The following is a 25,342-nucleotide window of genomic DNA, read 5'->3' on the forward strand; positions in this document are numbered from 1 at the left end:
GTTTATCAGAAGCATTTAATCTCATGACAAGATTCAGACTTTGCTCACACAAGCATTTTCTGCCTCTATGTACAGAACCATAACACACACACCCTGGCATGTCCTTGATATACACGAGTTTATCCCTTAATTCAGGTTCAGCCCCACCCTGCTCTACAAACACAAGTGTTCTCAGGCATGACTGACAGGGGTGGTGGTTCCAGCTCCAGGCACATCCCTCCCTCCCTCTAACAGAACAGAACAGAAGTATAAGAACAGGTGGAGACTGGAGGAGAGAAGGGCAATATGAACAGCACACACCCTGTTAATGCAAGAAATAGGAATGAGGTCAGACGTAAGCCTCTAAACAGACCACGTGTCCCTACGATCCACACCAAATATGATGTGTGTGTGTGCGTGTTTGCATCTAGTGCAGACACACTAGCACGGACTCCGTCACCCCAAAACGACACAACAACCCCCTCTAAAAGAAAGCAAACAACTCTCTCTCTTTCCATCAGTATCACTCCACATGCATCTTTCTCACAGTATACAAACCCATCCAAAACCTAATTTGAACAAACATATACACACAGAACCTCACAGAGAGACCAGCCATAAGGTCAGAAAGAAGAAATGTAATGTTCCCATTTGGAGGGTGGGGGGTCATAGCTAAAACCATGAAGCTACACTCTCTAGAGCTGGAGGGGGTCATAGGTAAAAGCTACATTCTCTAGAGCTGGAGGGGGTCATAGGTAAAACCAGGAAGCTACATTCTCTAGAGATGGAGGGGGTCATTGCTAAAACCATGAAGATACACTCTCTAGAGCTGGAGGGGGTAATTGTGATGACCGCTGTGTCCTTGACTTGGGGATCCGCACATAAAAGACCTACGCTCAGCACGTTTGTTCGCTTTGCCGTAACGCCATGGACGAGAGTCGTCACTTATCCTGCTGGCTTCTTTCCCTTGTCCTCCGTTTATTTGTTTGTTTCTTCCTCTGACGTTTTCCGCTCTGGTCCCTGCAGCGTTGCTCCGGTCGTGATTAGCGCATGCTTGCTTAATCAGGAAAAATGACCATCGCTCGGGGCCTGGGATGACTAACCAACTGGCGGTCGTCATCCCCTCGTTTTTACTCCTCCCTCGCTCCTTGGGAAAAAGAGAGGGATGAACCGGAGGGCTCGTTGGAGGTCCCTGGCTGATACAGTAGTGTGGGACGGTCATGGATGAATGTTTATTATCAGCGTTTACTTGACTTGAGTATCCGTGTAACTAACTGAATGCTCATTTTACATGCATTACGCCTGAACATGTATTACGCATAGGATATGTCAAGAGGTCATACATGGTGCCACGAAGCGCTGGGGTCTAGATGCTACTGTTTGACGTGCAAGAGGGATCACGACAGCCCAATAGCCTTCATAAACCATGTTTTCTCATAGTCTGATTTAGATTGAATGCCAGTCTAAGGCCGTATCTGGTGTTCTACAGTATTGGTGCAGTGTTTTTAACCTTAGACAACAAGCTATATGGCTAACGGACCTGGGTTCACATAGTATTTACATAGTTCAAATCCTTTCAGCATTTTGATTGAGCATGCCTGGAGTGCCTGATGGGCAGGGTTTGCACTTTTGGGGTTATTCCATTGCTCCAGGCAAGCTCAATCAAGGGCAACTTAATTTTTAAAAATAGAAAGAACACAAACACTGTTTGAACCAAGGCCTCTATTCAGGTCTCCATATAAACTACATGACCAAAAGTATATCAACACCTGTTCGTCAAACATCTCATTCCAAAATCATGGGCATTAATATGGAGTTGGTCCCCTTTTTGTTGCTATAACAGCCTCCACTCTTATGGGAAGGCTTTCCACTAGATGTTGGAACATTGCAGCAGGGACTTGCTTCCATTCAACCACAACAGCATTAGTGAAGTCGGGCACTGATATTAAGCGATTAGGCCTTGCTCGTAGTCGGCGTCCCAATTCATCCCAAAGGTGTTTGATGGGGTTGAGGACAGAGGTCTGGGTAAGGCCAGTCAAGTTCTTCCGCACCGATCTCAACAAACTATTTTTGTATAGACCTCACTTGGAGCACGGGGGCAATGTCACACTGAAACAGGAAAGGGCCTTCCACAAACTGTTGGCACAAAGTTAGAACCACAGAATCGTCTAGAATGTCACTGGATGCTGTAGCGTTAAGATTTCCCTTCACTGGAACTAAGGGGCCTAGCCAGAACCATGAAAAACAGCCCTAGACCATTATTCCTCCTCCACGAAACATTATAGTTGGCACTATTGCATTCAGGGCAGGTAGCATTCTCCTGGCATCCGCCAAACCCAGATTAGTCTGTCGGACTGCCAGATATTGAAGTGTGATTCATCACTCCAGAGAACGTGTTTCCACTACTCTAGAGTCCAAAGGCGGCGAACTTTACACCACTCAAGCCGACGCTTGGCATTGCGCATGGTAATCTTAGGCTTGTTTGCGGCTGCTTGGCCATGGAAACCCATTTCATGAAGCTCCCGACGAACAGTTCTTGTGCTGAGTGTTGCAACTGAGGACAGACGATTTTTATATGCTACGCGCTTCAGCACTCGGCGGTCCCGTTCTGTGAGCTTTTGTGGCCTATCACTTCGCGACGGAGCCGTTGTTGCTCCTAGTCGTTTTCACTTCACAATAACAGCACTTACAGTTGACTGGGGCAGCTCTAGCAGAGCAGAAACTTGACAGGCAGAAACTGACTTGTTGGAAAGGTGGCATCCTATGACGTGCCACGTTGAAAGTCAGCTGGCCATTCTACTGTCCATGTTTGTCTATGGAGATTGCATGGCGGTGTGCTTAATTTTATACACCTGTCAGAAACGAGTGTGGCTGAAATAGCCGAATCCACCAATTTGAAGGGGTATCCACGTACTTTTGTATATATAGTGTAACGATCTATATATATATTTTTTTAACCTTTATTTAACTAGGTAAGTCAGTTAAGAACAAATTCTTATTTACAATGACGACCTACCGGGGAAGAGTGGGTTAACTGCCTTGTTCAGGGGCAGAACAACATATTTTTACCTTGTCAGCTCGGGGATTCGGTCCAGCAACCTTTCGGTTACTGGCCCAACGCTTTAACCACTCAGCTACATTTCTAGGCTGCATTTCTATCAGCAACATTTCTCCTTACTGAACACACCCCTGACGGCACAATGCCACAAGGTGTGGTGGGAAACGATGATGATATAGTATGGGTCAGACAGAGGTTGTAACTGGGCCATATTATCCAGGTATGAGGGGGAGTTGCCAGAGCACATTATGGGAGGCAGATAATCTAAGCTGTGGCTTCTCATCAGTAGATTAATAATGTCTGAATGTTTGTTACACAATGTGGGCTGCGACCACTTCCCTTTAATGCAGTTTTACAACGCTACTTGTTGTGGTTTAGTCACTATCCAGTGTTCCTCACAATTTAGATACAACATCCTCAGTCATGACTCTAGTATCAGTGTATTGCTTGACAAACTACTAATAATGTCAGTTGTTCTTTACCTTGTTCAGGGTTGATATATATTGCGCTACTTCAAACATAGATCAATGATGCCATATTGTCACCAACATAGAAATATAATTAAATCAAAATGCTGTGGTCTGATGAGCTATGCCCTTGATAGTAATTATATTTCTATGGTCACCAAGCCCTGTGAATTGTGAACCTTGCATTCCAAATAGGTCATACTGCCATGATGAGAGCCCGATGCACATATTAGCATTGCTCTCTGTGCTTTTTTTTGTCTAAATGCTACAATGACCAACGCAAAGCAGCACACGACAACGAAGGCAAATCCTCCGACTGTAAAAGTCTATCCACCCACAGATCCATCTAAGAATAACCTCATTTCATTCAGATGTAAATGTAGACATAGACGCACAGAATGGTCGACTCACCAGTTAATTAGCGAACTCGTCACTCACGCGTGTTGATTGGGTTTGTGAACAAAGACACTTGCAATTGTCATTGTAATGACGCACGCCTCAAATTGTCAATTGAATGAAGGCTGATTAATCACTAGCGTCTGATGCTGCCAGTTGAACTGTGGAAATGGAAAGAAGATATTTATTGTGTGTTTGTCAAGGTATTTGAGAAGATATTTCATATGCATTGGACCCAAAATGCTTGCTCTACTTCACTTAATTTTAAGTTGCTTAAAGTAATAGTAGTAGTATTAGCAGTCTTGTGATTGCTGTGCAGTTTTGATTATAAAACGTAAAGATTCATTGTAGCGTTTGCATAGTAACAGTGTCGGAAAAAGTACCCAACTGTCATCCTTGAGTAAAAGTAAAAGATACCTTAATAGAAAATGACTCAAGTAAAAGTCACCTGGTAAAATTCTACTTGAGTAAAAGTCTAAGTATTTGGTTCAAAATATACTTAAGTATCAAAAGTAAAAGTATAAATAATTTTCAAATTCCTTATATTAAGCAAACCAGATTAAGTAAACCACCATTGTCATGTTATTTAAATTTACGGAAAGCCAGGGGCACACTCCAAATCTCAGACATTTACAAACAAAGCATTTGTGTTTAGAGAGTCCGCCAGATCAGAGGCAGTAGGGATGACCAGGGATGTTCTCTTGATAAGTGCGTGAATGAGACTATTTTCCTGTCCTGCTAAGCATTCAAAATGTAACAAGTACTTTTGGGTGTCAAGGAAAATGTATGGAGTAAAAAGTACAATGTTTTCTTAAGGAATGCAGTGAAGTAAAAGTAGTCAAGAATATAAATAGTAAAGTACAGATAACCCAAAAAACGACTTAAGTAGTACTTTAAAGTATTTTTTACTTAAGTACTTTACACCACTGCATAGTAGAGAGGAAAGGTTTAAAATGGACACATAATATAGTTTTAAATATTGGTATGAAAAAAGTTGCAGATTAGCAGGAGCTTGTTTGACAAGTGTAGGTCCATAGCCAGGGTTCATTCAAGGTTCAATCATGTTTGGTGATGGTACTATACACAAAAGTGAAGGAAATTGCTTTATACAAATCTGACCCTGGGCAGTTAAAAGACTGTTGATTGTCTGAGTGAATGTGTGTGTAAGGGCCAGGGAATCACCTTGTAAGAAAGAAAAGAGGATTCAAACTGACAAAGGCACTAGATTCTTAGTCCTTATCTGTTCTCACATGGTCTCTCGCTCTCACACACACACGCTTCACTCCACCTGAGTCACCAAAGGTAATCTCCTGCGTTGATTAAGTCATGGGCGGTCTTGTCACTGCATGAGTGTGTATATGTTTGTGTATGTCCTGTATTCAGTAAATATGTCACACGGAAGGCTACGTTGCTTGGGGTTGGGGGGGGGGGGTTCACACAATGACTCCTATCCATTGCTGGTGGAGTGCTACGAGTGGAGTCACCAGCACAGGCAGAAGCAGGGACACCTCAGGGGTCCTTGGAGAAGGGTATCATGGGACCAAAAATGGCTAAGGACTTTGGCCAAATTGCCAAGTGGATTGGTAACCCACCCAAAGGGATTTGGGGTATATTTTCAGACCGTTTAGTGAAAAGGGAATAGCATCTGCTATTAAAACGTTGTCGTAATTCATTTCAATGCAGTGAGCCGTAGTCACCAGATGAGCGTTAATCTTTCTGTGCATACATGACATGGTAGGGTATACAAGTGCTCACTAAAAAGCATGAGCTGGCGCACAACCAGAGAAAATGATTTAGTGTAGAGATGCTGACTAACGGTGAATACACTGTAAACTATAAAAACAAAGAGTCGCACACTCCATATGCACAACCTCTCAGTAATCTATTGGGTAAAAAAACACCAACGTTTCGACATCACTGTGCCTTCTTCAGGATCAAGTGTTCACTGACAGCGTTTTGCAAATAAATTACATGGTCTCAATGTCACTGAAAGCACCCGTTTTGACTAGCATCATAGTTCTCTGTGAAGGCCGAGGCCCTACCCCCGAAAGAGGTGTCACCAAAAGATCCTCAAACCCCCCCAAAGTAGAATATGTCACTAGTCCTAAGTAGCATGAGCGTATCCCTATTTTTTTGGACCAGCCAGCACCTCTTCGGTCATTGTCTTCAGGCAACAGTTTGGCACTGTCGTGACCCCCTAGCCTGGTAAACACCCTCATTACCTGTTCAGTTGTTTCAGTCCCACTTTATTTATGTGGAATCTTGTAATTCTCTGATATGCCCCTGGTGTAAAGGGCTTCAGTGGTACAATTTGTGCTAAGGGTGGGAAGTAAAGTGTCCCATTGAGCTGAAAGAGAAGGTCAAAAGTGAATTTGGAATATTTGGGAAAATGTCAAATTCAGATCACACCCAACCCACTTCTTTGGCACAGAGGGTTCCCAAAGTTCCCATAGACCTGTGTACAGTGCATTTCCTGTTTTGGCCTAATGACACTCTCCCTTTAATCCGTGGCAATATGCATCTGGAACACAGCTGTTCTAGTTAATGTCCTGACATGCCAAAAAGAGTTTCTAAAGAAACTTTGATTACGACAGAAAGGTTTCTAGAGAAACTTTAATTGTGACAAAGACAGCTTCCACAAACCAAAGAACCTCAAGGGCATAAGCTAAAATTGTGGCCTAGTAGAAAATACTTAATTCATGATAATACCACCTGGAAAACTAGGAATTGTGGGTAACGTAGTCTCACGACCCTTCCTTCGTCACTCAGTCAGAACCCAAAGCAGGTAACTCAGGGAGGGATGATGATGTGTCAACCATGGACACAACGACCATGACAGGGGTGAGGCTGAAGTCTGGCAGCATGGTGTCGTGTAGAAAAAATAATCCCCCCCCACACAGTGTAGCACCTGGAATTCCTTGGGTGCTTTTGATATTCATGAGGGAGTGGGTAAGACCTGTGGACTCGCTCAGTCATCGGTGCATTGAGGAACAATCACAATTATGTTGCAAGGATAGGTGTGTGTGTGTGTGAGGAGTGTTCTGGTGGGTGCCCGCGGCTATGCTATGCTGCTCCCTCTAGATATATGGGGTTATAGGCAGCTACAGGATAAATATTATAGAGAGGAACAACGCTTGGCGGCTTACAATGGTTCACAAGTACACATATGGAAACGCATACAAGCACACTAGAGATGTGTAATGCATGTATTACAAGCAAAGGCAATTGCATTCACATATGCACACACACAGACCCAAACATTGCTCTGCCGCAGCCTAAAACTGTCTCTCTCTGTTGATTTTCTTTGGCTCCCAAATAGGCTTTGGTTTGGGGGCAGAGACAGTGCCCACTCGATTCTTTTATGTAACACTGCAGGTTTTCTGGGTAGAGCGAGAGGCTAACGACTCATCTCATAGACTGACTGGGTACAGTCAGGTCCAGACCAGCCAACGGTGGAGAAGAAAAGCGAGACAATGGAGAAAAAAGGAGAGGTAACAGGGAGGCAGGAAAATGAGTAAAGAGAAGGATGGAAGAGACATGGGCTGTCAATCTAAACCTTGTATATGGCTGACATTGGTAGATGCCTTGTATATGGCTGACATTGGTAGATGCCTTGTATATGGCTGACATTGGTAGATGCCTTGTATATGGCTGACATTGGTAGATGCCTTGTATATGACTGACATTGGTAGATGCCTTGTATATGACTGACATTGGTAGATGCCTTGTATATGGCTGACATTGGTAGATGCCTTGTATATGACTGACATTGGTAGATACCTTGTATATGGCTGACATTGGTAGATGCCTTGTATATGGCTGACATTGGTAGATGCCTTGTATATGGCTGACATAACCATATCCATTTAACGTTAAATGATTTAAATACAATCGGTAGCATGAAATTGTACTTGAGGCTCAAGTCATTTCACAAGATAGTACAGCACAGCCTGTCCTTATTCAAGTGGCTACTGAATGTACTTCTGAATAACAACAGTACATGTTAAGGTTTTTTGTATGCCGCACTTCAATATCCCAATGAGAGGAACGAAGTCAACTGCATAAACACAAAAGCGTAGGTGAAGATCCTCTCTTAACCGAATCAATGCGCGAGGAAGAGTGGTGAGGACCAGGCATGAAAGTATTTAAGTCCGAGCGAACTAGTGTACAAACGAACGCACAATAGCTGCAGCCCATGTATAGGCAAGTACATATGGGTGTCAGTGGAGTAGCTATGAAGTATAGTATCTCTCTCTGGAACGGCTGGTCTGTTTGAAAAGAGAGAGAAAGGTACAACGTCATAGCTCTTAAGGGGATTAAAAAATATTCACTTTCTCCCAGAATGCCTTAGATCCTGGAGCTACCGCAGCCCTCCAAGGAGAGAGAAAAGGAGAGAGGGAAATGAGATATCAAACGTCTCTCTCAAGTCCCACTCTCTTTCCTTCTCTCTTTGAGGCTCCGCCAGCAAGACTGACTGGGAGGCGAGAGAGAGATCAGGAGCGGAGAGGAGGATGAGGGGAGAAGGAGGGGGGGAGAGAAAGAGAGAGAGCGAGAATGAGGAGAGAGTAAAAGGAAAGAGAAAACGTTTTCTTTGCCGGGTCAGCTTCAAGGGAAGGGGGACAGAAAGCCAGGGCCAAAGTGGAGCAAGAACACAAGCAACAAAGCCACGGGCATAGGGAACACACACAGACATACAGTGAGCTCCAAAAGTTCACTTGTATGTGTATTAAAGTAGTCAACGGATTAGTATTTGGTTCCATATTCATAGCATGCAATGGTTACATCAAGCTCAACAAACTTGTTGGATCCTGACTAAACAAACTTGTTGGATCCTCTTGCTGTTTGTATTGTGTTTCAGATTATTTTGTGCCCAATAGAACTGAATGGTGAATAATGTATTGTGTCATTTTGGAGTCACTTTTATTGTAAATAAGAATATAATATGTTTCTGAACACTTCTACATTAATGTGGATGCTATCATGATCATGGATAGTCCTGAATGAATCGTGAATAATGCTGAAATTATGAGTGAGAAAGTTACAGACATGCTAACCTCTCACCATTACAATAACAGGGGAGGTTAGCATTTTTGGGGGGTATGATATTTGTGGGTTTAACTTTCTCACTCATCATTATTCGTAATCCACATTAATGTAGAAGTGTTTTTGTAATCCTTGTGCGTTAAGAATATGGGTACAAATACTAAACTTTTCACTGTTTTAATACACATACGTGAATTTGTTCTAACACTATTGGTCTAAAACGGTTTACCCAATTTGGATGAGTATACCTCAAATTAAAGCTGACAGTGCTGGAGTAGAGCCAAAGCAACAAAAAATGTCTCGCTATCCCAATACTTTTGGAGCTCGCACGCACGCACGCACGCAAAGTCATAAGGCCCAAAGTCAACATGAAAATACTACACTCAAGCAAGCATGCATAAACATACAAACATGAAATAGCTTGAGACTAAAGTTATTGAGGTAAATACGGAATTAAAATCTTCGGAATCTACGCTACGTTGTTCGGGCTCAACCTTTTCCCTCAAAGGGCCAGATATGTCCATATTATAGTAGGGTCTGCTGTGCAGCCCTCTCTCCTACATCTCTCCTCCCCAGCGCCACATGCTCCCCCTTTCCCGCTCTCCTCTTTCATGCCTTTAGCCTCTTTCTGTCCATTCTCCTCACTCAACTGGCCGAGGAGGGCGCCGAACGCCACTGCAGCCTGGTCTAGTACATGGGCAAGGTCAAGCCTGCGAACGCACAAACACGGACACACATAGCTGAGCTGGCATGCTTCTCCTCTTGGTTGTTAGTAGGGTGGATGCAAGCATTCTCAACCTCATTGAAAATAAATATGGCACATTTTCAAATCTGTTACTGCAATCTCAATTCTCTTCCTGAATTGATGGGAATGGAAATTTAGTTGACGAATGACCCCGACGGTCTATAGCACTGGCAGAGAGTACTACAATGTAGTGTGGAGAGTGCAGGGGACTAACTCATAAACAAAACATCTAAGTGTAAAAAAAAAAAAAACCTTTTTGTATTCACTAGTCAGAATAAGAAGTCTCAATTGGTGGGAATGAAATGGAACAAGTCACATCCATTAGATTGCTCTGAGTTGATGAAAAGTTATCCTCATATGAAATTTGTCTATAGCAAAGTGATGAAATCTGTTGGTATCATCAGAAAGATTAGTGGTTTGGTTCATCAGGCTTGCTTCCTAAGTCTATAATATAGCTTAATTTGCTCATCTCTCATTTACTGTAATATTGTCTGGCCCAGTATATATGCCTCCTACCTACACAAATTACTCATCATACAAAATAAATGTGCAAGACTAACCTTCTCTAATTACCTGGCTCTATCCGCACCTTTGTTTAAGAAACGCAATATCTTGTCTATTTACGACATTAATATATGCCAATTATACACTTTCATCTACAAATACTCATAGCTCCCAGACAGTTTACCTAAACCCTTCAATGGATTCTTCCAGGTTAATTCTGAAATCCAACTACATAAAACAAGACACTGCGATAACCTTCACCCCTCCCCAATGCCGCACCTCACATAGTCAATTCTCTATCAGATACCGAGGTACCATCCTCTGGAATTCTTATCTTCACATTGCCAAAACCTCATGATCCTTCAATAACGTCAAGTTAAGACTGGGGGTCAGCCCGATGAACCTAACTACCCAATAATCCCCTCCAAGTAGCCTAACTCTCACACACAATCACACATTGTTTGCGAGACAGAGCGCGAGCACAAGACAGAGCGCCAGCGCGAGACAGAGAGCGAAACAGAGCTAGAGACAGAGAAGGGGAATGAAAGATGGAGGAAAGGAGAAAGAGCTAGAGAGAATAGATGACCAACAGGGAGACAGTGAGAGAAAGAGACAGCTAGAAATAATGAGAGAAGAAAGGAAAAGAGAGAAAATGGAGGACAGGAGAAACAGTGTGAGGAGAAGTAAAAAAACAAACAAGGGAGACAAAGAGTGCTGGGGTGTAGACCGAGAGAGTGAGGAAAGTCGAGGGAGAGGAGGGATGAAAAGAGACAGAGATAGAGGGGGCAGAGGCCCCTTAACCTGGTATGACAGGGAGTGCGCTCTTAAATAAACATCTCCAGAGATTATTCCAAGCACGAACGGCCAGACCAGGCCGGCTAGAGGGGGGCATGGGGTCAAGAGAGGGGATGTTTACATACCTGACACTCTGCCCTGACACACACATGCACACACACACAAACTCATGTACAGTACACATATGCACACACTTACGAACACTTAGATGTACAAACATATATGCGAATTACGCAAGTATACACACACACACACACACACACACACACGCCCACACGCCCACAGACGCACAGTCACTCTCAGCCCCAGACACTGACTATGTGTCATCTATCTCTTTTGTTCTTCTTCTTTCTTTTTAAAGGAACACGAGTCCAGACACTGGCGTGTCAAATTATACATTGATGACATCATGTGCTGCGGTTTTCACAATGCATTTTTGTTTATCATCTTCTTACGCCTTACATGCTTCTCCATCTGCATCCTACAAGTCTGTCTCATATAGTCAAGTTTTTGAGGAGATATGGGGCCAACTGTCTGGCAGTAATGGTCAGAAATGCAAATCGGAACATCTTTCTCCAGCCAGGAGAAAGGGCTCCTCTAGAGCCTGGTTCTCTTCAAGGTTTCGTCCTACTTATAAGGAGTTGTTGCTTGCCACTGTCACATTGGCTTGCTCTTAAAGGCCCAGGGCAGTCAAAAATGCTATTTTACTATGTTTTATATATACAGAAATTATTCACATCCCTTGACTTTTTCCACATTTTGGTGTTGTTACAGCCTGAATTTAAGATGGTTTAAATTTGCCTCAAAGAAGGCCACCTATTGGTAGATGGGTAAAAAAAAAAGAAGCAGACTTTGAATATCCCTTATTAATTACCCCTGAGTCAATACATGTTAGAATCACCTTTGGCAGCGATTCCAACTGTGTGTCTTTCTGGGTAAGTCTCTAAGAGCTTTGCACACCTGGATTGTACAATATTTGCATATTAATATTTGTTTAATTCTTCAATATACACTACCATTCAAAAGTTTGGGGTCACTTAGAAATGTCCTTGTTTATGAAAGAAACGTCCATTAAAACAACATCAACTGCTGATCTTTAATGGAATAACTCCACAGGCGTACAGAGGCTCATTATCAGCAACCATCACTCCTGTGTTCAAATGTCACGTTGTGTTAGCTAATCCAAGTTTATAATTTTAAAATGCTAATTGATCATGAGAAAACCCTTTTGCAATTATGTTAACACAGCAGAAAACTGTTGTCCTGATAAAAGAAGCAATAAAACTGGCCTTCTTTAGACCAGTTGAGTATCTGGTGCATCAGCATTTGTGGGTTTGATTACAGGCTCAAAATGGCCAGAAACAAAGACCTTTCTTCTGAAACTCTCTCTCTCTATATAATATCAATATATATATATATATATTCAGGAACAAATTACCATGTGGTGTTAGCCAAATCAAGGACAAGCCTTTTCTGATCCACAATGAAAAATGGGCAGTTGACATTTGATTTAAACTAAACTTAGAACGTATACTCTCTTCAAAGAGAACTACACCCCTGAACCGTATATCCGCCTGAAACTTACAAAAATCCAATGGTCAGTTTGTGCACAACTCAGATCCGGCACCCTCCCTTTGGCTATAGAGATGGTATAATTTGCCTACTGTGCGATCTTAGGGAAGTCGGAAACAAAATTCATTTAGTGTTTTATTGCCCTCTGTATGACGGTCTGAGACATGTTCTTTTTAATAAAATGTTTGGCGATAACCCTGAAATGTTCTGCTTATGGGACAAGCAGAGGCTTGAATTTACTTTAGCCAGGCTCAGTTTGTTCGCAATTCCTGGAGGAAAAGGATACATGTATTGTTTGTGTAGTGTGGCTATATGGTAGTGGTACTTGCCATGATTATTGCATGCGTATAATTTATCAAATGTTATTTTGTCTTGAGTACTAGGAAAATGGTACTCTGTTTAGTAGCGTCTTGCAGTGTTGTAGTACTCGAGACTGGTCAGCGCATAAAACCGCTTTGCCAGGCCAAATATTCTTGAATCATTAATAGGGTATCTTAATAGACTTTATATCTATTATAGACATGTTTGCGCAGTGGGGCACCTATAGACCTTCAGTGTGTGACAGTGGTGAACCTATAGGTCTTCAGTGTGTGACAGTGGTGAACCTATAGGTCTTCAGTGTGTGACAAGTTAGTACAGTGGTGAACCTATAGGCCTTCAGTGTGTGACAGATTAGTACAGTGGTGAACCCATAGACCTCCAGTATGTGACAGTGGTGAACCTATAGGTCTTCAGTGTGTGACAGTGGTGAACCTATAGGTCTTCAGTGTGTGACAGGTTAGTACAGTGGTGAACTTATAGGTCTTCAGTGTGTGACAGTGGTGAACCTATAGGTCTTCAGTGTGACAGGTTAGTACAGTGGTGAACCTATAGGCCTTCAGTGTGTGACAGGTTAGTACAGTGGTGAACTTATAGGTCTTCAGTGTGACAGGTTAGTACAGTGGTGAACCTATAGGTCTTCATTGTGTGACAAGTTAGTACAGTGGTGAACCTATAGGCCTTCAGTGTGTGACAGGTTAGTACAGTGGTGAACCTATAGGTCTTCAGTGTGACAGGTTAGTACAGTGGTGAACCTATAGGTCTTCAGTGTGACAGGTTAGTACAGTGGTGAACCTATAGGTCTTCAGTGTGACAGGTTAGTACAGTGGTGGACCTATAGGTCTTCAGTGTGACAGGTTAGTACAGTGGTGAACCTATAGGTCTTCAGTGTGACAGGTTAGTACAGTGGTGAACCTATAGGTCTTCAGTGTGTGACAGGTTAGTACAGTGGTGAACCTATAGGCCTTCAGTGTGTGACAGTGGTGAACCTATAGGTCTTCAGTGTGTGACAGGTTAGTACAGTGGTGAACCTATAGGTCTTCAGTGTGTGACAGGTTAGTACAGTGGTGAACCTATAGGTCTTCAGTGTGTGACAGGTTAGTACAGTGGTGAACCTATAGGTCTTCTGTCAGTGTGTGAGGTCTTCAGTGTGTGACAGGTTAGTACAGTGGTGAACCTATAGATCTTCAGTGTGTGACAGGTTAGTACAGTGGTGAACCAGTCTTCAGTGTGTGACAGGTTAGTACAGTGGTGAACCTATAGGTCTTCAGTGTGTGACAGGTTAGTACAGTGGTGAACCTATAGGTCTTCAGTGTGTGACAAGTTAGTACAGTGGTGAACCTATAGGCCTTCAGTGTGTGACAGTGGTGAACCTATAGGTCTTCAGTGTGTGACAGGTTAGTACAGTGGTGAACCTATAGGCCTTCAGTGGTGAACCTATAGGTCTTCAGTGTGTGACAGGTTAGTACAGTGGTGAACCTATAGGTCTTCAGTGTGTGACAGGTTAGTACAGTGGTGAACCTATAGGCCTTCAGTGTGTGACTTCAGTGGTGAACCTATAGGTCTTCAGTGTGACAGGTTAGTACAGTGGTGAACCTATAGGTCTTCAGTGTGTGACAGGTTAGTACAGTGGTGAACCTATAGACCTTCAGTGTGTGACAGTGGTGAACCTATAGACCTTCAGTGTGTGACAGTGGTGAACCTATAGGCCTTCAGTGTGTGACAGGTTAGTACAGTGGTGAACCTATAGGCCTTCAGTGTGTGACAGGTTAGTACAGTGGTGAACCTATAGGTCTTCAGTGTGACAGGTTAGTACAGTGGTGAACCTATAGGTCTTCAGTGTGTGACAGGTCAGGACAGTGGTGAACCTATAGGCCTTCAGTGTGTGACAGGTTAGTACAGTGGTGAACCTATAGGTCTTCAGTGTGTGACAGGTTAGTACAGTGGTGAACCTATAGACCTTCAGTGTGTGACAGTGGTGAACCTATAGATCTTCAGTGTGTGACAGGTTAGTACAGTGGTGAACCTATAGACCTTCAGTGTGTGACAGGTTAGTACAGTGGTGAACCTATAGACCTTCAGTGTGTGACAGGTTAGTACAGTGGTGAACCTATAGGTCTTCAGTGTGTGACAGGTTAGTACAGTGGTGAACCTATAGACCTTCAGTGTGTGACAGTGGTGAACCTATAGGTCTTCAGTGTGTGACAAGTTAGTACAGTGGTGAACCTATAGGCCTTCAGTGTGTGACAGGTTCGTGATTCTGAAATGACAGCAACTGTAATACCAGCGCACTCATGTAGGAGAGTGCACTTTCTGTAAAACACAAAAGGGCCAGTGGTGTAGTGGAGGCTACACAGGAATAAACCGATGAACCCCTTTAATTTCAGTGGGAATTGTGTATACTCCCTTCTTAATCCTTACTGATGCGCATCAAAGTAGAATAGTGCAGGTATATGATTGATCAATTATGTAGTACAATAGAGAAATCATGCACAGAGTAGCCTACACAATCACAAAGCACATGAAACATGCTCGCTGCACACAGCCTAGTTTCTGCGGAATATCATCTGCAGGCAGCAAGAGCGTACAGCTCTCAACTGGTTCTGGCATGGAGCAGCTCACAGATGAATGACATCGGTAACCGGTAGGGTTGGAAAGACGTTTCAACTGGTGACATCTACCAGTAAATGCTAACGTAGGTAACAATGGGTATGCAAACCAGGTATTAAAAACATTTTGTCCTTAGTTTTGGTTAGTAGACTATTTGTTATGTGCAATTGTCCTCATGCCTCATTTGCATCAGGGGTGTAGACATTGATCGGCATGGGTGGATCCATGTCTACACCACAATTTCTTTTAATGGATTTTAAAAAAAAAAGTGTTATTTTGAAAGTGAAAATCTGAAAAATCTATAGGAAAACTCCAGAAGAAAGATACGAAAATATAATTTCTCACACAGGTTGCCTTTTCTTCCCTGGGCAAGCCATTTGGGAAAATGTTGGCAAAATTTGAATATACCAACTTCTCCAGGCACCACAACAACACCGCATAGGGCCAATGGAAAGACAGCAGTCACACACAGCATGCTGTTAAAGGATAAGCTGTCCATAAACTCAGACATAATAAGCCAGTAGGTCCCAATCATAAGAATGCAAAAACACAACCACTAAGCATTTCCGAATCTAAATGTACATCTATTACTTCCCTTTGCAAAAAAATATTTCACGTTTAGCACACAAAGTAACCTGTGACCTACATTTCAAAGTGGAACTGACAGCATTTGAACTACTTTGGAGATATGAAACAAACTGACAATCATATCAGTCAAAAATATCCAATTCCCAGTTCATGCCACAAAACCAACTTTATAAGAGGTTTAAAAAATAGGTTCTATTTGACTCAACGTTCCATGACGTACACTAAAGCATTGTTGGCAGAATAGATGGATGCAGGTCAAAGCATGATTCATATAATTCACCAATACATTTCTAGGTAGTCCTATCAGGTTGTAAATTGGTTGCTATCAGGTTATAAATCACAGCTGACCTGGTACATTGTTTGCTGCCTCCATTTGGGATGCACGGTTTCAATTTCAATTACTCAATATTCTGGACAAAAACGGACAAAATGTATCTAAGTCTGGGAACGTTAATATAATCAAACTAGCAAGGGCAATGATCACAAGTAAGTCATAACGTGGCTGCTAGGAGGATGTCATGTCATGCAATTGGAGGAGTGGGTGAGTGACTGACTTTTTCCCCTCATATCATTTTTCGGTGGCTATACATATCTAGAGATGCAGGTGTCATTTGGTAAGCTAGCAAGAACTTGAATGACTGTTGTCCTGTTAGCATCTCTCTTGCATTCGCAAATTCATTCTGGCTATCTACTCAGAATTCAGAGCACTCTTGTCTGAGTGTGCAGAACAATTGATGAATTAATTTATGAATGCGCGACACCCGCTGAATACGACCGGTGACAGTAAATGTAGACAAAGAAGTAATAGTTGGTAAAGAACACTCTAGATCAGGCCTGGGCAACTCCAGTCCTCAGGGGCCTGATTGGTGTCACACGTTTGCCCCAGCTAACACACCTGACTCCAATAATCAACTAATCATGATCTTCAGTTTAGAATGCAATTAGTTTAAAATCAGCTGTGTTTGCTAGAGATGGGGAAAAAGTGTGACACCAATCAGGCCCATGAGGACTGGAATTGCCCAGGCCTGCTCTAGATAACATGTAAACAGCCTAACCAGCCTTGCTACGGCGAGTAACATTGTCAGACTTCTCTCATTTGTGTCTGGAAGTAGCTAGCTAGCAAGCTAGCCAACTTTAGCAGTTAGCCTGGGTGCTTGGTTGGGACAAGCATGCATTGGCAGGCCAACTGCAGAAGGATGAGGAGGCAACTATTCCTCATCGTTTAACAGTGCAATTTTGACGGCCAACTAGCTGAAAAGTTTGAGGGTTTATCTAATGTTCCTTTGTTAGATTTTAGCTCATCTTGCTCTGGCAAGTATTAGTTGTTGATCTTGTTGATGTGCATAACTGAGGAAGAGAGAGCCTACCTTTTCATGGTTGTTTGATCAAGTTCCCAAATGTAAAAGGACTCCTGTGGTATTCACATATTTGCAGAAAACCATTCAGGTGTATTTTGTGGCTTTTGGCGAATGCGTTCTAATGCTCTAAAGTCACACTGTTACTACTGCCTGTAAACACACAGTCCAGTTCAAGGTGAATGATGGCAGGCCTCTGTGGCAAATGGCTTGTTTTCATAAAGCCTACTGTATCTCTGATTGGCTATAGTGCACCGGTCTGTGTAGACTCCGGTCCTGGATAAGACAGATATTTGTATTAGCTTTTATTTACTGCAGTGTCTATTAATTGTCCAAACGCACAGACGCTTTCCCACTATATACTGCTATAGAATTTTCACAAATCCCTAAGTATACATAATTCCCTAAGAATTTATGAAAACGTGAAAATGACCATATCTGGTCGCTTGTTTTTCTTTTTTTAAATAAAAAAATATTCTTGGAGGTGTATGTGAAATGATTTTAATAAGATTTAATATTGCTCAAATTTTGTAAGTTCCACTTTAAATGCAACATGTTTCACACAACATGGTTTTCAAAGAGATGGCTAACAGCAGCAAGCGCGCTGCAATGAAAAACACAGTTCCACTCACCAGATGATGCTCATTGAAACTTAACCTCTGGTTGAAAGTTATTATTGAAAAGGGAGACGCTAACAAATTAGCAACAACATCCTCTTTGGTAACACCTGCTGCAAACTAGCCGACAACAAAAGCTAGCTAGCTAGACCTTGGAAAAACTCCTGCTCGCTATTGCCTGTTGGCCATGAGTTTTTGTGAAAACGGTCCCACCCATTAAGTCAAATTGTAATTGGTTGATTCCACTGTCACTCCCTAATACAGTTGAATGGCAGATGCCTTAATCTAACATCTGACGGCCTAGCCAATGGCTGACTTATCTCCCCAGAGACCAGCAAAGAAAAATTCTGATGGGATAATATTTGTCTTCAGTGTTAACCCTTTCCAACAAAAACTGAATAGATTAAATCAGAATATCATTGAAAATAATACTATTATTATCATTATTATCATAATCATTATTTTATAAATCCGTAAACCCTTTTCTGAAGGCGTAGAAGGCCAGTGGTTCCATTTTCCCTCAGCATGCATTTATTCACTATTCTGAAAGTCTAAACCATACAGCACCAATGACCATATTAACTGATTCATACACTTACTGTTCAATGCTGGGGGACAGGTAGAGTTTAGGGAACACTTGGGTGGCCTCTGCGTCTTCAAAGCTGACGGAGAGAAGAGCCACGTCTTCCCCAGGGTCCAACGTTGTGTCCTGAGGGAGAGGGGGAGTTAGTACTCACAAATAAGTATCATTTCACTTCTCCATGACCGGTATTAGTGAATTAATCAAATCAATGAAAATCTTCCCCATACTGTAGAATATTTAGATTAAAAAAAAACACAGGTGAGCTGTACTTCAGTGTTGAGTCAAACTCAACCCTAACAAGTCCAGTTTAGCCTGCTTAGGGTCATTTCCCAGTCCAAGCCTGATTTAAGTACATCTGAGTGTATGTGTTTGAGATGGACATACAAAGAGAGAGAGAGGGCAAGAAAGAAAGGGCAAGACAGAAAGATAGAGAGAACGAGAAGAAGAAGAAAGAAAGAGATAAGAGACCAGATGATACATCTGATTAGTTTCACGCCGCGCTGACTTCGACAGCTGCAGCCGAGTAGTGGCGCTGATGACGGGAAGTACCAATCAAATCATGTGAGAGTAAGAGAGAGAGAGAGAGAGAGAGAGAGAAGCCACCCGAAGCCGCTCTAGATGAGCCGATCATGCCAATCCATCTCTTCAAGGTTTTGATTTCCTCCCCCGTTCCCTTTCTATATAATTTTTCCTAGAGCTAGCCCCCCTACCATTATGGATCATCATTAGCAGGATCCGACATTAGGCGGCACACACGGTTTGCGCTAAGCGAACGAGGGCTGGGGAGTTAATCAAATGTCTTACAGTCGGTTTGAACTCATCCATTTGTGCTAATCGCTGCCCTTCCCGGCAAGGGAATCTCCCTCACCACCATACAGTATGTGTTGAGGCGCGGCGCTACCAGTTTCCTTAGCCATGCGTTTCAACGCGGCCAACCACGTAACCAAAGCAGGCAGAATGAGGTCTGTCAAAGAGAATATGCCTTTTCTTCGATAGATGTGAAACGGTTGAATGAGCCAAAGGCGGCTGTTTGCACTCCCTCATTGGGCAGTTTCTCTCAGAGTCAAAGCAGTTAATTGTATTTTGTGCAACCTAATTGCTATTGCGGTTGAGTTTGAATTAAAAGCGTTACAAATCAGGCTTGAGGGAGTTGGGTACCACGCCCTCTCTGGTCCTGAATGAGGATGGCCACCACACTGCCCATGGACGTTGGGTTTTCCATACCACTGGTTCAAGAGGGGGGGCTCAAAATGACCCATCTGAATTAGTCTCCGTGGCTCAGTTTTGGGACTTTGCCGTACCGGACTTTGTATTTCAGAAACAATATGAATAGAAATGTCAAGGGCCTCTGTAGGCAAGGAGAAAGTTCTCTTTCATCTATCCCTGCACAACACACAACATATAACACTTCTTCCCAAATGATATTGGTGTGTGTGTGTGTGTGAGTATATACCAACAGCCACAACAATGACGATGGCTGCCTCATGTCTCATCCTGTCCCTCTTGTCACAGCCAATAACATAGAGGGAGAAAGAAAGGGGGAGTAAAAGAAAATAGTGTCTGACATTCAAAGGAGTTGCCTGATTGAATCAGCTTGCATCAATATAGTGGATGTATGCGCCAGTAAGCAACTACGCTCCCTCTCGAAAGGTGAGGGAGGAGGAAGAATAAGATGAGGGGGGAAAGTCATTTCCCCCAGTTTTCACTGTCAAATTCAGGCCTCGTCTGTCGTCAGCGAGGTGACCAAACAGATACTTATTTGAAAGCAACGCTTGCAGAGAGAGAAGGAATGTACAGAAGGTGAGAGTTGGGGTGGGAAAGAACATCAGGTTCTTCAGCATGCGTAGCATTGCGTCGCGGTCCTTGAGAGGCTTTCGTCTCAGACGAACAGTCAAAGGACCGTGTTTGGAGATGATTCACTTCGTCTCGTCCCAAAAAACGACAAGCAGCTGTCAAAAGACATACGACATCACGGAAACAACAAAATGAGGGAAGACCCCGAACTCTTCTGTTTTCTTTTTACAGCTATCAACCACTATTAGTCTGCTGAAATATGCTGATACACACGTGTCTGCATGGGTACAATCCCTCTGTGCATCCACGCCTCCCTGCAGTTTTGGTTTCATAAATGTCCTCTTCCGTATGGGGCCAAAATCCTGACTTATCATGAGTTGCTGAGTGACAGAGGGGTAAACTCACAATTTCAGCCTACATGACCTTACAAATGGCCCAACTACATCCACCTGAAGATGATTGGTGGGAAAGTTTACAGCCTCACAAACGGCAGTGCAGATGTCAAAGTCTGGGTGCGACCTCCGAGGTAGAATACTACATTTGGCCTTAGTTTGGGAGGCTATCTCTGGGTTTTGACTTACCGAACTAAGAACTTAAGATCGGGTAATGTAAATGAATCAAGAAGAGGAAAAGGATTTGTATGACTGAGGGAGTGATAGCAGTGGTGTTAACACTGAGAACAGAACTGAATCACCTACACATTTGAAGCTATAATTTTTATAACTAGAAGGTAAGCGATATATTTGTTGTAAACATATATATCTTTTTTAATCAACAATACATTTGTAGAAAAATACACATTTATGTAAGAAAATATATTGGAGAATGGGAGCTTTTAATGCCGACTGCAATGTGAGACCCCACAAACAAAAACAAGAGTCCCAAAGTGCTCCCCAAAAAACAAAATGCCTCTATGCGTTTATACACAGATTGTATGCTTTCTACAGCAATACACTTCGGGCCAAGTGCTGCCTGCTTAAGTACAGAGCAGAAAAACTAACAATTTTAAAAACCTTTCTTCTCTCCACAGGCAGGGCCTAATGAAGAACCTCTCCATGGGGAGTAATGAGTCTATAAAATGACCCCGGTTGAAGGACTGCGAGTCAGGGAGGGAGTCCTTAAGGAGGTGGGTGGACGGGGACAGTTACTTACTGCACACCCGGGAGTATGTGAGTCAGCCCCAAAGACTGGGGTTGAGAGAGAGGGTGAAGGGTGTGTGTATGTGTGTGTAGGGGGGGCTGCTTGAAGTCAAGCCTTCACGTGGCCACTACTCCACTGTTAGCCTTGCTCTCTCCTCTCATCCGTCTTTCTCTCTCTCCCTCTTTCTTCCTCTCGCTCCTTCCCTCTGTCTGTTGATGCCCTGTAGCATCTCCTCTCTGTGACATGTGACAGGTTGGAGATGTGACAGCTGTCCTTACGCCAGACCATGTCCGGCCAAAGTCACAACACGCACACACACACTAAACAGGCAATGCTCTCGACAAGGGCAGTACGGAGGTAAAGACTATTGTCCGTCTTATTTGCCCATCTCCAAATGTCATGGGCACCGTCATGGGGCAGCTTGAGTGACACAGGGGTTATTGCGTAAGGATGAGGGCAGCTGCTGGGCTTGCTTTGAGATTTTCTGTCCATCTGTCTGGACACAGTGTTTCACCGCCACAACGCAACCTGCCAGTCAACATTCTTGGAGGAAAGTAAAGAATGGTAATGAGCTGAAAAGAAACACAGCAAAACATGTAGGTGGGTGTCTGGGAGATTTTGAGGAGCTCTGACATTTCAATTGAGGCTTAGAGCTAAATGGTTCCTTTGCATGAGGGAAACTAACCAAGCAAAATTGCCCAATTCTGATCCCGAACTGGATTTCGGAAGCGGAGAATCAAAATCATCCATTCATGAGGAAACCACAACTAATTACGCTGTTGCATGAGACTTCTGGGTCCACTTTACAAATTGCCTACTATCAATGGGGTTGTCCATTTTGCTGAGAGCTGATAACGTCAATGTGCCATTAGATAGCAAAGCAGTGTCTTATAAAGCAATTTTCATTCCATTTTCTTTCATTGCATTGATGTCAAAATGACATTTTCTCATTCAGAGGAAGCACACGAGGGGATATTGGAAGATCGTTTCATAAGTACATTTTTCTGCATGCTTTTCACTGGGTTTTTCCAAAAATGGGTGAATAAGATGGAAGATACAAGTGCACCACCATAGCTTCATCGTGTACAGCATAGCACAGAAACACTAAATGAACATGTCTTCTTTAAAACAATCTTCTTTCCAATTTAATTTATCAGAAAGGTAAGGTTATAATTCCATGCATATTCAAGAGACCTAGCATTCAACTGATTGAAAAGATGTCCAAACAAGCAATGCAGAATGGAGACATGTTCTGTGTTGTGGTTCATAGGCCTGATGTAAGCTTTGTGCCACAACGCCCAGAGGCGGAAAAGGGTATATCATTGGGTCAAGGTGGTTGTTGCCAATGCACGTCTCATCGCATTAAATGTTCTGTTCTGACAGACTTAGGAGGGGAGTTGAGGATGTGAGATTGTTCCTAATTAAGTGTTACTGTGTGACAGTAGGGAGGGGGGGATTTTGTGAGGCCAGTGCAGTATGCTCTCTATGGTAAGACGTCCCCAAGCCTTTTCAAACCTGCATACATATGCACGAATTGAGCAAAGGACCTTAGGGCCACAAATGCATGTGCCCATGCACACACACAGATACAGAAACACACACACAGACGATCCTACTCACATTCTCTCTCTGACACTGCCAGTAGACAATGCTGGAATGCATGTAAAAAGGTGGAGACGGGTAAGGTCAACCATTAACCAGCCGGCACCATGCCGTCATATTGCGTGCGGTGTGTAATGGCTTCACTCTGTCATGTATATAATAGGGAAGCGATTACAGAGCACACACAAACACACACTGGCTGGACCCACCCCAGTGCTAAGAGTATACCAGGGACACCACGACCTAAACACACCTCAAGCCTGTTGCCATGGACATGTGTGTGTGTGTGTTGTGAGTGAGTGAGTGAGTGAGTGAGTGAGTGAGTGAGTGAGTGAGTGAGCGAGAGAAAGAGAGAGAAAACGTGCGTCAAAGTAAGGCCCCATCAGAGCTGGGTGTGGCAGCAAAGGGAACCCACACTGTGGCAGTTTCATGCCAAGCTGTTCCAAAGTCCACTAAGAATAAAAAGACATGGTCAACAATGACGAGAAAATATGAATCATTTTTTTCATGGGTGTTGGTTTTGTGTAGTATGTAGGTGGCCCGTTCTTGTAGGTTCATGCTCTACAACATCCGCAGAGTACGACCCTGCCTCACACAGGAAGCAGCGCAGGTCCTAATCCAGGCACTTGTCATCTCCCGTCTGGATTACTGCAACTCGCTGTTGGCTGGGCTCCCTGCCTGTGCCATTAAACCCCTACAACTCATCCAGAACGCCGCAGCCCGTCTGGTGTTCAACCTTCCCAAGTTCTCTCACGTCACCCCGCTCCTCCGCTCTCTCCACTGGCTTCCAGTTGAAGCTCGCATCCGCTACAAGACCATGGTGCTTGCCTACGGAGCTGTGAGGGGAACGGCACCTCAGTACCTCCAGGCTCTGATCAGGCCCTACACCCAAACAAGGGCACTGCGTTCATCCACCTCTGGCCTGCTCGCCTCCCTACCACTGAGGAAGTACAGTTCCCGCGCAGCCCAGTCAAAACTGTTCGCTGCTCTGGCCCCCCAATGGTGGAACAAACTCCCTCACGACGCCAGGACAGCGGAGTCAATCACCACCTTCCGGAGACACCTGAAACCCCACCTCTTTCAGGAATACCTAGGATAGGATAAAGTAATCCTTCTCACCCCCTCCCCCCTTAAAAGATTTAGATGCACTATTGTAAAGTGGCTGTTCCACTGGATGTCTTAAGGTGAACGCACCAATTTGTAAGTCGGTCTGGATAAGAGCGTCTGCTAAATGACTTAAATGTAATGTAAATGTAAATGTAAGTGAATACATAATGCACATCCACTGTTCCCGCTGTTATTAGTAGTTCTGTGAACAAAAGTCGCCAGGAAAATCAGGACCTTTCTGCAAAGGTCAACAGGAAAGATGTCTGTGTTAGTGTTGCTGGCATATCTGACGCAATTACCAAGGACATACAAAACTAGACTAAATGCAATCGTCAGAGTAGAGAGCCGAGGGGGGCGCCTAAGGCAATACGCAAGGCCGATAATGGGCGGAGGGTGTCATTGCTAAGTGTGACCTTGGCAACAATGACTCACCAGCCATGATATGCGTTGTTAGGCATCTCTCTAGTCGAATCGTGAACATTTAAATCTTTCCCAGCGCTGGAGTGGTTCAAAACACAATACACTAGAGCTGTCCCCGACTGTTCTTTTGACCAATCGATTAGTCGAAAATGTTAAGTGTATTTTTTCCTTATACAGCGCATTTGGAATGAATTCAGACCCCTGGACTTTTTCCACATTTTGTTACGTTACAGCCTTATTCTAAAATGGATGAAATTGCTATTTTTTCCTCAATCTACACACAATACTCCATAATGACAATGCAAAAACAGTTAAAAAATGTTTTGCAAAAAACATTCACATAAGTATTCAGACCCTTTACTCAGTACTTTGTTGACGTGCCTTTGGCAGCATTTACAGAATTGATTCTTCTTGGGTATAACGCAACAGGCTTGGCACACCAGTATTTGGGGAGGTTCTCCCATTCTCCTTTGCAGAGCCTCTCAAGCTGTCAGGTTAGATGGGGAGCTTTGCTGCACAGCTATTTTTTAGGTCTCTCCAGAGATGTTCGAATTGGTTCAAGTCTGGGATATGGCTGGGCCACTCAAGGACATTCAGAGTCTTGTCCCAAAGCTAATCCTGTGTTGTCTTGGCTGTGTGCTTAAGACCG

At 43.4% G+C, this 25,342-nt stretch overlaps 1 protein-coding gene across 1 annotated transcript in view; it reads right to left on the reverse strand.

Moving 5' to 3' along the window:
* babam2 (BRISC and BRCA1 A complex member 2) overlaps window positions 1-25,342 on the reverse strand; it is a 194,995-nt gene that overhangs the window by 40,854 nt on the left and 128,799 nt on the right. The window contains exon 7 of the mRNA XM_029674925.2: window positions 18,647-18,756. Coding sequence (XP_029530785.1) covers window positions 18,647-18,756 — 110 coding nt within the window. The remainder of the gene's footprint in view (window positions 1-18,646; window positions 18,757-25,342) is intronic.

Source organism: Oncorhynchus nerka, linkage group LG12 (assembly GCF_034236695.1).
Source record: "Oncorhynchus nerka isolate Pitt River linkage group LG12, Oner_Uvic_2.0, whole genome shotgun sequence".
Classification (NCBI taxonomy): domain Eukaryota; kingdom Metazoa; phylum Chordata; class Actinopteri; order Salmoniformes; family Salmonidae; genus Oncorhynchus; species Oncorhynchus nerka.